This window comes from Orycteropus afer, unplaced genomic scaffold (genome assembly GCF_000298275.1).
Source record: "Orycteropus afer afer isolate SDZICR_OR568_19922 unplaced genomic scaffold, OryAfe1.0 scaffold00334, whole genome shotgun sequence".
Taxonomy (NCBI): Eukaryota; Metazoa; Chordata; class Mammalia; order Tubulidentata; family Orycteropodidae; genus Orycteropus; species Orycteropus afer.
In genome coordinates, this window is record NW_006921921.1 from 762,500 (window position 1) to 780,216 (window position 17,717).

Below are 17,717 nucleotides of genomic sequence, written 5' to 3' on the forward strand. Positions count from 1 at the left end.
CTGCCCTATGCAGTTTCCAAGGCTTCTTCCCAGAAGCAGACTGCCACATCTTTTTCTCACAGAGCAGATGGTGTGTTAGCAGCTGCACTTCACCACTGTGGCACCAATGGCACCTTGCTCCTGTGGTAGCCCTTAAGAAAACTCCCTGTTGACTAGAATCAGCTGTCTGTTGAGCAAGGAGAAGTTTTCACAGGGGGCAACAGTGAAGGGGATCCCAAGAAGTGACACCTCAGATAGATTTTAACTTTAAGATCTTTAATCTCAGATTCACAATAGTGGTAATAGCAAGTGGAAAATCACTGGGTATGTTCTAGGGACTGCTAAAAGGAAATATTTTTTGGGTTTTTTTTTTTTTTTTTTTAATGATCAAGTTAAGTACCCAACACTAGACACTGTGGAGAAGAAAGAGAGAAAAAAATTAAGCACTTAGTCTGTTTTCAAGGAACTTTAACATCTGGAATGGCAACTTCTAAAAGAGCTCAAAATAAAATAGAGAATATGAAATTCATGGCAGCAGTAACCAGTGTTTGAATGTGTGGTTCAAAAGTGACTTTGCTACATCAAATATTGAGGCTCTGAGAGTCTGTGGTTGTGAGGCCTCTGGAATAGAAAAATCACCTGGTCACCAGCTCATACTGTGATCAAACTCACAGTTTTTATTTAATCAAAACCAGTCTCAAACAAACAAACAAACAAATCAGTTCTCTTAAGTCAGCCTGTGATCAGGAAGCAGTTAGACTGGCAACCTGAGAGTGCAAAGATACTTTTCTGATTAGTGAGTACATTCCCGCTGCTGACCACTGCTTTTTGAGGCTAAGCAGAAATCACCAATGGCTGACTTGAGAGGATGGGAATCTTTTGCCTACGTGTGATACCTTCGTGGCTACCTAACCACCTTGTGGGGGACATACTCCTTAAGTAAGCTCAGTGTGGAAAAGTGATAGGCTCCATCTCTTTTTTGTTTCCTCCAAATGAAAGGAAACAAGTGGTGATACTAAATGAACATCCTGAAGATCCATTATTTAACTCTTGGGAGAGCTTCTAAATGCAAAGTGACATGAGAGTAGGAAATACGAACAGACTCTTCTTTTTAATTGAAAAGGTTGAGAAGATACACTGCCAAACGAACTTTCCTAGATTATAATTATTGCAAAAGGTCATGTTGAAGTTGAACCATTGAACTAATTTGTGGCTGTGATTAGGGGATAGGCAAATTATCCTATTCAATTCAATCTATTAATAATGACTTACAGTATTTGGATAATCCTTTTAATTTTAAAGCCCTTCCATATTTGAGCCTCAAAACAACTCTGAAGTGTATGTATGTGTATATATATATATATTCTCATTTTATTGATGAGCAGTGTAAGACCCAGGTACATTAAGTAATTTCTCCAAGGTCTGTTAGGCAGGGTGGGACCCAAATGTGGAACTATGACTTCCAAAGTAGTAGTTCATTAATCTCTTTTTGGTTTTTGGTGAGGTGGTTTCTGAGCAATGAAATGACTATGACAATACTCAGATAGAAAGACACAAGAAGAGAGGAGAAAAAACATGGTCACCACCTATGAACCAGGTCTTTTCATTTGTGAGGAACTGAGAGCTTATTTTATTTTGGGACTGAGATGGGGAATGGCCACAAATGTTGAGGTCAAAGCTAAGCAGCTTCATTTTCATTTGCTCCAGGTGGTCACAATCACACTTTGAAGCACATAGTTTGGTTCTAGTCTATTTCTCTGTGCCCTTGCTGCTCTTAATGAGTCCTGGTGGTGCAGTGATTAAAGCATATGGCTGGTAAGCAAAAAGTTTAGTGGTTTGAACCCACCAACTGCTCCATGGGAGAAAGATGTGGTGGCCTGCTTCCATAAAGATTAGACTTGGAAACCCTGTGGGGCAGTTCTACTGTCTCACTATGAGTCGGAATCGACCGACAGCAGTGGGTTACCGGGTTACTGATCTTAGTGAAATAAAATGAGTTCCATAAATACATGGCCAAAGAGAGGGCTTCAAATAGCTTTCAAATAATCTACGGGAAGAGCTTTCGTTTTCAGGGAAAAGCTTTCAAAACCAGTGACTCTTCCTATTTGCTCACTCCAGCTGATGGTCCACAGACTCCTGCCTAACCAGGGACTAATTAGTCTGTGGGTTGCTTTCACTCGTGGTTTTCCCACTTCTCTAGTTGCCTCCTTTCTGATGACTTCACTAGTCTAATGGCTCTCCACTGGGGGTGATTTTATCCCCTAGGCGACATTCTGTAATGTCTGAAGACATTTTTGATTGTCATGACAAGAGGGTACTAGGGCCATCTACTGGGTAGAGGCCAGGTATGCTGCTAAACATTTTTAAATGCATTGGAGAGCCCCCTCCCTCACCCACAACAAAAAAAAATCATCCAACCCAAAACATCAATAGTGCTGAAGCCGAGAAACTGTTGCCGATGGCACAGGTGGGGAAGTTGAGTGGGGAGTATGAGAAAGAAGTAGGATTTAAAAATCACATCAAGGGGGAGGGATGGGAGGAAAGAGGAGGTTAAAATTTACAGTGTCTCCCAAATGAGTTTAATGCAGAATTCTAACTCCTGATGCTCCCTTCCCCAGTTTCAGAGATAATTAGTAGTTGGTTGCACAAGGGTCGGCTCAGTGAAGACTTTCTTAATCACTTGCCTCTGATGAAAGACCCATTTCATCAGGGTAAATGGCACAGAGTTAGTCCTATCTTCCTAGCAGTAGTCACAGAATTGACTCTACAACTGAGATTTATTCCAAGTTTAACAAAACCCTTCAAATAACCTTTCTAGGACTTGATAAAGACAACAGATGAAAGAAGAAAGTCAGAAGAGATCCATCGAGCATTTGCTTGGAAGTTTAAAAAAAAAAAAAAAAAATCAGGTGTAAATTTCTTTTGGCCTAAGGCCCCCAGAGAAATCTCCAGCGAAAAAGCTGGGCCAACAACTCGTCAGACTGTTTCAGATTTTCCAGGGGCACAGCTTTGCTAAGTCATTCCAGAGGAGTTCTACCCAAGTTGACATTGGAGAGAGTGACCAAAGAGCCAGAATAATATAATATACAATAATAGTCTAAATTATGACCTTAAGTGGACTTGGAACGCCTGATCTGAAGGCTTTAGGCACCTTATAGGAGACAGACAGGGAATCGCTCTAATGCCTGCAAATTTCTACAGCAAGGGAAATGAAATTATTAACTTAAGGCTTAGGTGAGCTTATTGGAATAAAAGCATCAACAAGATCTTTGTTCATGGAGCTGTGCTCCACTGGAGGCCTCTCCTATAGGTTTCAATTTACCAGGTCACTTTGATGTTTAACAAAAATAAAATAAACACACATACATAGACCGGTTGCTGGCCAGTCGATTGTGACTCATGGCAATCCCACACGTGTCAGAGCAGAATTGTGCTCGGTAGGGATTTTGGTGGCTGATTTTGTGGAAGTGGGTGCCAAGCCTTCTTCCAAGGCACCTCTGGGTAGGCTCAAACCTTCAACCTTTTGGTTTGCAGACAAGCATGTCAATCATTTGTGCCAGTCCACTCAGGGACTCCAACTTTGACATAAACATGGTTAATTACTGCTAAATGGAGGAACACTGCAGTATAATCAGAAAATAATTCACTGATATCCCCTTCTACCCCTGCCACTAATGAGCTGTGCGACCTGGAATGTGTTTCTACTCTTTGGGTCTCAGACTCCTCATCTTAAACATTAGTTTTTGGCTATTTTATTTTTCAAGGCCTTCCAAGCTTATAGCTGTCCACAATTTTACTTCTTTTGAACAATCAGATAGTTTCAAGAGAGAGATATTAGCGTAATGTAAACTTAATTAATAATCAGGTTCTTAGGTGGCTTCCCAGGGGCTACAACATGCCTTCTTTTGCAAGGAAATCATTATCCCTGAGGAAAGTCTGAGCATTTAATGCAAAAGGTTTTAATTTAAAAGACCATGTGGTCCCCGCTGGTTGCACAGTTTCTCTTTGTTTCCATGCTGCTGTTGATCAAAAATTGCAAAGCCATTAATTACCTTTGGACACATGCAGAAGGCCATGTGCAAAGGTTCTGGCCAATTGCACAAAACAATATGCCAGATGTAAAGTAAGTGAAGGGTTTTTCTTGGTATTTAAGGTTTAGTGAGAAAGTAAGAGGGGCAGCTATGCCAAGAATGAAAAGCTGGAGCTTGCCAAGTGCTTCTTTAAGTGGCTTTAGTCAATGTGAGACTAAACAATGCATTAAATAGGCATACAATTCACTGCAATAAAGGAATTGCATGTCAAATAACAGCTCTTTGCTATGTTTTAAGCATGATCTAGCATATAGATAATGACAAACAAAAGGCCGTGTTGTCATCTCCTTAGTTTAACAGCTAATAAGTCCAGGGATTTGAACTTTCCAGGCAACCAAAAGTAATTCCTTGGGTTCTAAGAGTTTGCTGATGTTTCACAGAGAGGTGCAGGATGGAACTCTGCCAGGGCATCGGCTCGATTCAAAATGAATTTTTGCCACCGTGGTGTCAAAGATGTCTGGCTGCATGAAAGAGCAAAGTTCCGCAGCCCGTCCTGGAGAACAATGAGCAATCTCCTTTGGAAGACTTTGTGTCTGTTCTCAGTGTGTCAGATGTTTTGCTGTGGAGGCTGCTGGAGGATGAGGTTGGCTCTAACGGAGGCCCTGAAGGATGCACACATGATGGCACATGACTTCTGGACAAAGTAAAGAGAGACCCATAGAACTGGCAGAATGCTCAAACTTTCTCTGGGATCCCAAATGCCTGCCCTATCAGCTGCCTAAGACATGAGACATTCTGACATGATGGTCTTCAAACAACTGATTGAGTGATACCTGTGCAGGTCGAAGTCTTGAATCCAAACACTTGGCTGCCGCCATAGCTCTTTTCACTGTGAGGTGGGGAAAATGTGTCCCTACTTTGTCCCCTGTCTGGATTATAGAGCCTTGTGACCATCTCCCTTTTTACCTTCTCTCTCATAGGACCCCCATGAAAGATCCAAACAAATAATCTTTCTTCAATAGGTCTTTGAGAAAGAAACAACATAAGTCATGTTGTTGTTTGTTGTTGTTATTTGCCGTCGAGTCGGCCCCGACTCATAGCGACCCCTCCTTGGGTTTCCGAGGCAGTATCACTACGGAAGTAGGACTGCCCAACCTTCCTTCTGAGGAGTGCCTGGTGGGTTTGAACCGCCAGCCTTCTGGTTAGCAGTCAAGTGCCTTAGGCACTATGCTACCAGAGCTCCTATAGCTGTAAGAAATTAAACATTTTAGGTTTGCTGGCAGAAGACACTGAAGTCTGCCAGATAAGAGGCTTCTCCAGATCCTACTGCATGTCCTGGTGCCCACCAGTGAGCTACAGCAGTGTTGTGTCTAAGTGGGGTCCAAGAATCCAGCCTGGGAAGGCTCTTGGGCACCAGCAGCTTCTAATCAAAGAACCCTTTCCTCAATCAAAGAAGCACCCTGAGGAAATTCTACTAACATTCCCTCTGTTTTTCCAGAAGGTAAAATACAGGGTCATGGATGTCTTCTTCATACTTCCTTTCAGGGAAGTATTTGACATCAACTGAGTCACCCAGGAACTCTTCTTGCTTCTTATCTTTTAGAAGAGGACTGGGATTTAGAAGCATCACCCTCTCCTGAAGCACCTTGTTCTCTAAACAACACAGACGGTCAAACAAACACACGTTTTGAAGACAAGAGACTTTGACCATGTTTCTGGATCCACTCAATAAGGTAAGTCACAGAATCACAGTGTCTTGCATTTCTCATTTGTCCAATGAAGCATAGTCCTCACCCACCAAGACTAGGGTAAAGACAAAGTGGGAACATCAATACAAGTGCTTTTGAAAACTTAATTATATGAGGCAAACATAAGACAATCTTCTTGCTCATGTTACTAATATAACCATCATATGTAATTGTTACTATCAATAACAGGTTACATCAGCTGCCCCCAAGGAGAGGAAATGAGAATATAGTTAATTGGTTTGTTCAGATACCTAATCCTTTGCAACAGATTTGGCAAGTGGTCCTAGAAGGGAATAAATAAGTATAATAGCTAACATGTATATGGTTCTTACTATGTGCCAGGCAGTATTCTAAATTAATATATTGTAATATACTAACTCATTTAATCCAAACACCAACTTTACTCATTTTATAAAAAGGTCTCATTTTATAGATGAAGAAATTGGGAAACCAAGAGGTTAAGTAACTTGCTCAAGGTCACCCACCAAGTAAGTTCTAAGCCAGTATTCAAACCTGGGATGTTTGCCAATAGAGGCTAAATTTCTGGTCTTAAACCTTCACTCTTTTGCTTTTCATAATTCTCCATTAGGGAGGAGAGTGTCATAAAGGGAGTGAATGCGTCTTTGAATGCACAAAATCACACACTTTCTTCTTTAATTGCAGGAAAGTCAGTGCCAATAGATTGAAAAAAGACTTTCGGTCAAGGTTTAGAGATCTATAGGATTTTATTCATCACTTCTAATTTAATAGAGTCCAACAGAAAACTGACCTACTCATTTGCCCTCACATCCAAGAGAGAGAAAATGTAAAGGGGAAAGCTGTCAGCTGGACCTTCCCAGCAAAGAAACATGGTGGTCTGCTTTCATGAAGCACATGCTCCATGGGCTACAAGATTTGCATGTATTTGGTTCTATACGAGCTCTATTCCATCCCTGAGGAGTTGAAACTCAGCTTAAAACAAAACAACACAAAAGAAGCTACATCTTCTTCAAGTTTGTTTTTTTTTTTTTTTTGTGGAAACTCCTATCTTTGGGGCCAACATTAACTATGTAAAGAAGGCAACACAGACTAAATATGCTTTGGTCACTACCTAAACCTAAAGTTCTCCTTTTTTGAAAGCACCAAATCCTTGTTAATTGCAACCTAGAATACGAGCCTGTTAAAGTTAGAAGAGTTCATTTACTTTAACAAAATCCATTTATTTTATAGACAAGAACATTTCAGCTCAGGAAGTTTAAATGCCTGCCAAAGTTATATGGCTAATGAATGACAGGTCTGGGAGCAGCTTTCTGAGCACTATATTTCAAATGAAAGAGGTTTGAATTAATAATAATAACCTAACTCTAGAAGGGTCATTGCAATCAATAATACTGAAAGTTAATTGCAAAGTTTCACTTAAGCTCTACACAAAATAGTATATTTTAACACATAAAGAATGCCATTTGTTTATTCAGACCTGTTCTTAATAACTATGCTTTGGAAGTATGTTTTACAAAAGCTATAAATCTGGAATAGCCCAAAGGATATCCAATGTTTTTTTTCTAATTGATTTACTTCTCCTTTTTACCAGACTGCCAAGGTAGAGCATATACAGTTTATTTAAGGGTCTGTTTATAGACTCTTAAAACTTAAAAAGGACCCCAGAAACTCTCTTTCTTTTAGTTACCCTTAATTGAAACCATCCAAAATGGCTGGTTGTCCATCAATTTCTTAACTACATATAAGGAGAGAAATTCCACCAGCCCCCAAACAGCAGGTTAAAATAGTTAATCACTCTGACTGTCAAAAATTAAATCTATGGCAAGCTTCACTTCTATTTCACTTGAAGCTCTTTTCCTCTTGCTGAGTTTTATATAAAATGAGGTTATAACAAGCCATCCTCTAGAAAGCTCCATCAATCTGGTCAGATAATAGCTAGCTCTTCCCTGACATGCTTTCACATCCATTACGCCGCCATTTTTCTCACAGGATTATGAGAGTACAAGGCTGGTTGATAGCCTCTATTACTCTGATGCATAGGGAAGAATCAGTAATTAGTTCTTCATTGGAACTTTCAATTCATAAAATGCCTTGGGAAGCTGCATTAATTATAGATGAACTGTTCCACTGACGCTGGGAAGATGTTCATGGCACAGATAATCTAGAAAGTGCTTCTACTGTGCTCTAGTAGAGCTTGGGTTTGTAGGAAAATATGAGCTCATTCACAACATTGGATCAATCAATACAAAATAAGCATCACAGAAACTTCTATTCAGACCATCTCTGTTTCTAACAGGGCTAAACGCTCTCCTTGTTAAATATTCTGAATTGGGCAAAAACGAGGCAATTGCTGAGGTTATTTTCTTTGAACTGTTTTGAATTTCAAACTAAGATCAGAAACTACCTTCCACTATTAAAAAAAAAAAAAAAAAAAATCCATGTTTACTTCCCAAATGGATTGAAGTAGCTTAACATAAAATGTATAGCCCCAATAAAACTCTGAAAATAATGGTTAAAAAACAAACAAACAAGAGTTACTTGATACAAGATAGAGGTGGGAAGACTGTTTTCCTCTGAAAAGTATTTCTAAGACCGTAAATGCTTAGAGTTGACTTCTCCACACACAATAAATCTTAAGGGATGAAAAGGAAACTCAATAAAATTTGTTGACAACAGCTAATGCCTGTGAGAATAATTGGCTCAGACACAAAGTAGACCATCAGTGTAGCTTGGGGATGACCAAATGCAGTCTCTAAGTCTTTGTCAGTATACATTGTATTCAGATAAATAAAAGGAAAACAGTTTTGTCAAATAACTGGGTAGATTTGAGATGAGAATTGTCCCAAGTAGTGGACAAAAACGAACTCTTGATGGTTTTTATGACTAAGATCCCAAACATGTAACACATTTAATTTAATTGGATTCAACTAGATTCAATTGGACTCATTTAGATTCAGGTCAATTCAACTCACCAATCAAATGTGGACAGCTACTATATTAGTCAGGTATTAGGGTAGATACTGGGATTTAAAAGTGAATATACATGTCCTTGGGTATCAAGGAACAAGTTGAGAGGACATCATTCTTGGGAGAATAGAACCTAGTAAAGGCAAGTGATTCAAAAAATTCTCCAGAAAACTCAGGAAGAGCATAAAGAACTATAATCTATTCTCCCATGGTTATTTTTCTCTTATGACATTTGATAATACTTACACACTTTTTTTTTTTTAACTTCTCAACTGGACTGTGAGTTACTTGAAGGAAAGTTCAAGTTCAAGAAGGAAAGTTCAATCTTTCCAGGCATCTCATTCATGTCTAGTATAGTGCCTTACACACAACAGATGTTCTATAACCAAAAACCCAGTGCTGGAAGAATTGGTTCTGACTCATAGCAACTCTACAGGACAGAGTAGAGTCATCTCATAGGAAAATTATCTCTGTAACTGTACTGTTTCTGTCCATCTCCAAAGTACTCTACCCATAGGGTTTCCAATGGCTATAAATCTTTATGGAAGCAGACAGCCTCATCTTTTTCCCTCAGAGTGGCTGGTGGGTTTGAACCACCAACTTTTTGAGTAGCAGTCAAGTGCTTTAACTATTGTGCCACCAGGGCTCCCAAGATGTTTTATAGCTGTTTTGAATTAAAGAATTCAAAAGGGATAACTTCTCTTGGACAAAGAGAACTGTACAGTTGACTAGAAACTAAAAAAAACAAAAAAAAACTTTTGTTCATGAGGATCTATGTCAGGCAAGAGATTAACATAAATCATGGAATTCTATGAGGCAGAACATATGAATCACATATACCCCATGACAATGCTGACAGTAATGATACATAATCCTCTAGGATTTAAAAACTCACTTTCCATTCAAAGTCATAAACTAAACATCAGGAGTTGTCTTGTATAACCTTACCTTCCATGTTATTAAAGTACAATTAAAAAAAACATTTGCAAAAAATTGATCATTGTAGTAATGGAATGAAGCACCTTTTCCAGGCCTTGAAATTGGTTTCTATTCTAGCTGTCTGATATTTTCAAGTGTCTGTGTAAACATATATAAATAAGCATCATGCAGTTACTTGGGACCAAATCATTCTTTCCATTCTCACGTCTCATCTAAAGCAAACGTCACAGACATAGAAGGATCCAGTTTCTGTGCACTGTGCATAGAAATCTGGAGTTTGTCATGTTGAACTTCATAACAGAGGATGCTCGTAGGCTTGGCAGTTACCTCATGAACTGCATCAAAAGAAATTGCACAAATGGATTATCAGGGGAAAAAAAATTCTCTTGGGCATAGTAAGTGAGAATTTTTTTAATGCAGATCACTAGCAGCAAATCATAGAATAATTGCAACCCTTGGTTGGTTGATGCTGATGTTGCATGTTTACCTTCTGCAGGTTCTTTTAGAGGTAAAATAAGTCTGCTGTTCTAAAATCACTCACCTGATGAACTTATTCATCTGCATTGTAACAGAGAACTGGATAAAAGTGGTTTATTGCCAGAAAATAAGTGAATTCACTCAATTAAAGCATTGGCTGGAAGCAAAGGGTATGTGCCCATTCAAGTGGTAGAAAGAACTTTCTAGTCTGTGCCACTAGTCGTTTAAAGAGCTCTGGTGGCACAGTGCCTAATACATTTCACTGATAACTAGGTTGGTGGTTCAAACCCAACAGCCGCTTTGTGGAAGAATGATGGGGCAATCGACTTCTGTAAAGAGTTGCTGCTTCAGAAACCCAACGGGGGTCACTGTGAGTGAGAATTGACTCAATGGCAGTGGGTTTGGTTTGTTATTTATTTATATAGTTTGGTTTAGTCACTTAAAGGCTATTTGTCATCAAATCCACAGTGAGAACAAATCTTTAGTTTCCCACCAGACTTTTCCTTTTCATCTCCCCTACCCACCCCAAGACTGTTATACACACACCCTCCAGACACACACACACACACACACACACATACAACACCTGCCTAAAGAAAGGCTGACATCTGGGAAGAAGCTGAGAGTGACTTGAAATGTATGAGTCATCACAGGAGCTATTCAAAGCCTGGTGGCTCACTGAGGCAACCTGTCTCCACTTGAGTGATATGAACCTTTAAGAATGATTCACAGTCACTGAGGCCCATCAGTTCTCTGGATTCTGAAATTCCAGAGAGGTATACAGAAGGAGCATCAGGCTTTAAATCTTTCACTGCCCTGGAATGTACGATGAGATGGACGCACTTGAGGCAGATCTTTAGGGGGTCAGTTCCTTTAGGCAGCATTGACTTCTGTTTGTGTTTATTAGTTGCAACCGTTGACTTGGCTGCCTACTTTTTCACTGACTGTGTACTTTTTAATCACCGAGATCCACTTATAGGAAAAGTGGCCCTACACTTGTCAAAGATCTCTTACCCGCTCTAAATTTCCCTGGGGACTCCCAGAAAAGAGCTATGGCAAAGGAGAGCAATACAAAACAAATTAAAAAAAAAAAAAAAAAGAAAGAAAGAAAGAAAAACCACCCAAGGTTGATTCCATGGAGGACAAATTAGTACAGTTTGCCTTTAGAGAGTGCCTGCGTATTTATAAACATGCCTGTGAGTGAAGTTCACCTTCTGGCAGTTCTTGGTGGTTTCATATCACATGAGGACATCTGAGATGTGTCCCCTAATTCTTTCTCCAAGTACACATGGCTGAAGAATCTTATTATTGAACCCTAAATTACACAGCACTTAAAACAGGTCTACACACTTCCACATGTTTGTATGTGCACCCAGAGGCCTCAAACTCCCAGAACTCAATACCCCAGGGTTCATTTGTCCTGTTCTTTCATTGAATGGAGTACAATAGCAAGGGCAGGCCTTAACAGTTGATGGAACATTCAGCAGGAAGTAGTGAAAAGCCAAACTGTCAAGGAGGAAAATTCCATCCTAAATCTGCAGAACCTGCCAAAGCCCCACTGGGCACTCCGCTTACTTTAAGGTGAGGAACCTCAGGGGCTGACATCGGCTGCCAGCCCCTGGCAGTCATTCAGTTCCCCACACACACTCTGTGCGGTTGTAATTCCACAGAGCCATATACTTCAGCCTTTAGGAGCGCGGTGAGGGGGAGGGCTACTTACTGAAATAAAACCCCCTGTCTCCACACACGAACTGCAGGGCATCCACCAACTCAGCCCCGCAGAGCGTCTCGGGCCCCGCTGTGGCCGAGCTGGTGAAGGTGAGCAAGCACAGGGCCAGGTAGAAGAGGTGCGACGAGGACATGCTGTGCATCTTCACCTGCAGAAGAACAGAAGGAGGGTCATGTTTGCTCCTTGGTCCTTGAAGAGGAGTAAGGGTGGGACACGAGTGCATTATTCGCCACCCCCGCCAAAAGAAAAGGTGCCATCCAATTGATTCCAACTCATGATGAGCCCACGTGTTACACAGTACACACAGGGTGTTCTTAGTTGCAGTCTTGACAGAAGCAGATTGGCAGATCTCTCTTCCACAGAGTGTCTGGGTGAGTTCTAACCACCAACCCAGGTGGTTGTCAAGCCTAGCAGTCAAGCGCAAAATCGTTTGCACCATGCAGGGTGCAATTTCCTCCAGTATTCCATTATTAGAAGCTCTGATGGTGCAGCAGCTAAGGCATTCAACTGTTAAGCAAAATGTCAGTGATTCGAACCCACCAGCTGCCCCACAGGAGAAAGATGTGGCAGTCCACTTCCATAAAGAGTGACGGCCTTGGGGCAGTTCTACTCTGCCCTATAGAGTTGCTATGAGTTGGAATAGATTCGATGGCAGTGGGTTTTGGTTTATTCCATTACTGTCATTAATCAGAACTACCTCACACACAAGTACAATAAAGTACAGGAGAAGCCTCTGGGTGTCGTGGACTGAGCATGTCTTGGCATCAGACAACCAGTGTTTGAGTCCCCTTGCTGTCATGGAACCTTGGAGAAGTCCTCCCTGGACCACAGTTGTCTTTGGGGGAGAAATGGAGTCAGTATAATTTCTCTATAGGTTCCTATTACAATGAAATGAGAGCATTTCATTCAAGAACATTTATTACATAAATGATGAGTGTTATTATTATAATGAAGAGCCCAAAGCACGTTGAGAGGCTGGGGGAACTTTCTGAAACAGCAGATATTTAATTGTGTTTAGCATGGATTTGGGGCCGAATATGTTTTGTTAATTTAAATTCTTTAAAAATGGGGCACTCACAGAGGGCATATGATCCATTATTGACCCAAACCCATTGCTGTAGAGTCGATCCAGACTCATAGCAACACTGTAGGGCAAGTAGAACCGCCCCGTAAGCTTTCCAAGTCTGTAAATCTTTATGGAAGCAGACTGCTGCCCCATCTCTCTCTCATGGAGCTGAAGGGTTTGAATGGCTGATATTTTGGTTAGCAGCTGAGTGCTTTAACCACCATGCCACCAGAGCTCCTTCCATTATTGACTAGAACATTAAATTAAGCAGAATATTATTCCCCAGCTACTGATGAAAAAGATTTTATTATGGCCAAAAGAAAAGAAAACTTGAGAAATACTATAAATTTTTATAGCTTTTTCCCCCCACTCTGAGAGAGAGAGGAGAAAGAGGAGGAAGCGAGAAAAAAGAGAGGCAGGGGTGGGGTGCAGAGACTGATTTCTTACCTGGGGAATATCAGCAGTTAACTCAACCACAAGGAAGTTTGGAAGGAAAAACAAACTCAGAAATAGGGAAACCAGGTGGATTTAGGAGTGAAATTAACTCATCCCAGGAAGACTGCTACTCCTTCTGCATTCTAAGCCTCTTGTGTCAAGTCCAATATCAAATCAGCACACGTGTAGCAAGTGCCTTCTATGAATAGGTACTGAGCTCAAAACCTGCAAAAAGCCTTTTTTTTTTTTTGGTCACAGGAATTCTGACTTCATCTCCTGGAGGGACTTACATGTCACTGTATCCATGTTATAGCATAGTATCCCGAGCAACCCTGTGGGTGTGATTTAGCCCATAATGGACAGCCAATTGTGGCCCTGTCAGAAGAAGCCAGATCCCCGTGGCTCATCCCCATCCTCACTCTCAGAAGTAGAAAGGGTGCTAAGGTGATCATTAAGTTTTTCTGTATCGCTACTTGTGGCACAAAGAGGTGGCTTCTTCAAGGAAGCCATCTGAGGTAAGTAGCCTTGCCTCTCTTGGATGTGTCTACTTCCAGCAACTTTGGAAGAGCCACTGGCAGGATGGTAGGCAAGGGACCCAATTAGAAGGGTCGTGGAGTTAGGCTGGAAGCTGTAGTTATAAAAAGGAGCTCTAGTGCCATAGTGGTTAAGGCATTTGGCTGTTAACCAAAAGGTCAGTGGTTCAAACCCCCATGAGCTTCTCTGTAAAGATTTATAGTCTTGGAAATCCTACACAGTCCCATAGGGTTGTTGAGTCATAATTGACTCGGTGGCAGTGGATTTTGAATAGTGACAGGTGCATCCAACCCTGAAGAAGGTGATTCAGAAATTTATTTTCTGACTACCCGCCTAGCATTCTGTGAACTCTCAACCCAATGGCTGTACATCAGTGGCAAAGCTTGCTTGACCATTTTATTGAAGATTTCTTTCCATTTTTGTAGCCAGACCTTCAGCCCAGCAAGTGTGTGTGTGTGTGGGGGGGAATCCAAACCCTTGACTCTCGTTAACACAACATAAATATTTAGTTAATGCTTGTAAAACAGTTGAAGATGAAAAGCACCCTCTGTGCAAATTATCATGAATAATGGACATGAAAGAAAAGAGGTGAGAGAGCTTGACTGAATATTTTTTCCATTTTCTCAATAGACTTCTATGTGGAAACTCTCTACCCTCCACCTAGCCTAGAAACAGTTATCAGCCAGCCCTCATTTTTTTTTTTTTCCATTGTAAAAGAAGTAATGGGTTTTCTCTCTTCAATATTTCCCATGAAAACCTCAACAGATGGGCTTCATTGCACTTCCCAAAAGAGCAAACCCACAATTGATCTTGTAGGACATACCCCCACATTCTGGCAAAGGGCCAGTTCTAGAATGTACGTTCTTCTCCCCGTCCTTTTTCTCCACCCCTCCCTTCTCTGTTGAGCTTATAGTAATGCTGAATGCCAATGCCTGCACTTACAGATGCCTTCAAGTTCTTCAGTGGTCATGAAATCCAGGAGGGGAAATCACTCAACTCATAGCTTTCATGACCTGAGAACTTCATTAGATGTCAAAGCTGTATTTTTAATAGTTATTTCTGTTATAGCAATTTAAGCTCAACAACATATATAAACCTCCAGCCTTTAAGAACTTAAGTTCTTTTTTCACAATCTTTTGTTGCTGTTGAGTTATGTTTGCAGGTAAATACTAGCTCTTTCGTTCTCGCACCAGATAGAACCTCTAGTACACTCTCCTTTAGTTCAGGGAACAGTCCAGTACACCCCACAGAGAACCAGACACTTTATCACGCTATGTTCCCCAAAGGGAAAACAATAATGAACTTGCTTAGGAGTTGAAAAGTTTGAAACAATTGGACCCGTATGTTCATCATTTCCTTGCCTTTTTATTTCGCGAAACACAAAAGAAACGAAGACAGGGAAAGGGAAAGATAGGATAGGAAAGAAGGAAGGAAAAAGCAGAAAAAGAAAAGAAAAAAGCAATCCGGAGTACTCTTCCTCAAACATCATTCACAGATTCAAATCTTAGAAGAGCCTTCTTTTTATCTTAAATAAACAGAGTATCAATTGACTCCAGATGTCTGGGCTACAATGAAAATGCCCAGGAATATTTGAGGACGATAGTCATAAGAAAATACTCACTGTAGGTGTACCCATTTTTGTTTGTTCCAGGTCTTTTACAGCAGGTCAGGGTGGGTATTATGAGTGTGATGTGACTAGAAAACTGAGCACTTTAAAAACATGTGCTGCTCTGTGGGTGTGGTTTGTGAAAGCATCTAGTTACATTTGGACACCCAGGCAGGTATGCTGTGAGCCTCGGTAAACTGCCGTTTGTCCATTCAAACAATGAACACATTGCACAGCTGGGATCTGAGTCAATCTTTTCCCCCTAATCAAGCCACTGATTTCCATTATGTGTCTATTAGAGCTGCCCAGAGAGTGATCCAAGCTCCAGTCCTCTGTCTTGTCCTCTTGCCTCTGAGTGCCCCATGCATTAGGAAATACCTTGAGAGTCAGTGTACAATCAGCCTGTGAGTCCTGCTGCCTCTAGGCAGGGCACCTTGACTCACTGAAATTACATTTGAAAGACCACGCAGCTCCCCCAAGCCACTTCCTGCTTCAAGCACAGGGAAAAGTAACACATTGCTTGCTAGCCCCACTTCTGAGAAGTTTAGCATGCCCAGAATGAAAAGTTCATTTGGACACAACCTCTCAAATGTAATGAATGCAGAGACAACTCGCTCCAGCCTCTTTCAAGATCCTCTAAATAGGAAGAAAAATACCCCAGCTGCCGGACAACATAGTGTAGCTGTATATTGACTTCATTTCATTCAAAGCAAGGTGGCAAACACGTCTTGGAATCTCAAGGACAGACGCAGGTACCTAACCAGGGAGTATCCTTAACTCCCAAGCCACTTCCTTGACCAAGCAAAGTCCTAGCGGTGGAGTATTTGAAAGCAGTGGATGAATGCTGCATTAAGCGGCAGGGACGTTTTATGAATCGAGCCTGCAGGCAATTGCAGCAGCAGAGCCAGTGACAGTTGCTTAAAAGTGCTTGCAAATTGAAAAAACACACGTCTTGAAGGATATAATTTTGCTGAGAATGGAAACTTGAACTAGGGCCAGTGATTGGAAACCAGAAGCTAGTGCATCCACAACGGCAGCCAAATTTACCTACAGAGACTTTACAACAGCGAGCATAAACATCAGAGTTTTACGACACGCAATCCCAAGGCAAAACTCTGCCCACGAAAGTCCTCTTCAAAAGAGTCAAGTTGGACAGGCAGCTGCTCAAAAGTTTCTGCTTTGCGTCTACTGTGTACATTTGTATAAATCATACGACTATGCGAGGTCAGCAAGAGTTGTCAAGGAGTTCTTTTTCTTTTCGGAAGAGCACATTAAACTTCACTCTAACTTTGACTCTCTGGGCAAAAGTGCAGAGAGTTCCGGGACCTTAGCTCCAAAGATCATATTTAAAAGCTTCCACATCATCTCAAATGTAACTCTTCCTTTCTGACATGCCTTGTAAATAAGGTCCTGACAAGTTACACACAGGCGCACACACACACACACACACACAGTCTTAAAAATAAAACATCTGCACCTGCAAAAAAAAAAAAAAAAAAGAAAGAAACAAAAAAATCCCAAAGTTCATATCCATGTTCTGTAGCCCTTAGCCATAGACGAGATTTACAGGAATCTTTTGTAATGACAGCACCGAAGCCGTGCAAAAGTGGAGGATTTAGCCTAAGTACCTTGCAACAGTTTCTACTCATATAGATAGCTGTGCAAATGCATCCGTCTCCCGGAGCTATTTTTTTCAAATCCCACAGAATTGCATATTCAGCAATTTATAAATAACTCCCAGTTCCGTAACAATGAGATTCTAAAGTGAGTAACATTTCTAAGGCAGCAGCAAACAGTACACAATCTAAAGAAAATTCCCCAATGACTTCAAAGAGTAAGAATATATTTACCTTCAAGACATCACAAAAGCAGCACTTAAATAATTGGGTTGGAAGACTGCTGATTTTCCCCATGGCTTCTGAAGTGCAAAGTCTGGAAATGAATTGGTTAGCAGGAATAATGAGGCAAAACAGAAATCCAGAGAGATGGGAGATGTTGAGAGCAATGTCACATTTCAATTTTGAGGACTTTATTCCATTGCGCAGGCTCTATCTGCTCTGAATTTAGCAGTGACAGTGAGATTTAGCAAACAGAAGAGGGATTTAGAGAAAATCCTCACATTTATCTACAAAACACAGACACTGTAGACAGGAAACAGCTGGGGGAACATTTGCCTTCTCTCTCCCTCTTCTGGCAAAGTTATCGAGTAAGGACTTTTTTGGGCATG

At 40.9% G+C, this 17,717-nt stretch overlaps 1 protein-coding gene across 1 annotated transcript in view; it reads right to left on the reverse strand.

Annotated features, from left to right (window-relative positions):
- Window positions 1–17,403, reverse strand: part of IGF1 (insulin like growth factor 1) — a 68,058-nt gene extending 50,655 nt beyond the window's left edge. The window contains 2 exon segments of the mRNA XM_042782479.1: window positions 11,841–11,997; window positions 17,341–17,403. Of these exon segments, the coding sequence (XP_042638413.1) occupies window positions 11,841–11,997; window positions 17,341–17,403 (220 nt within the window).
- Window positions 17,404–17,717: the final 314 nt, after the last annotated feature.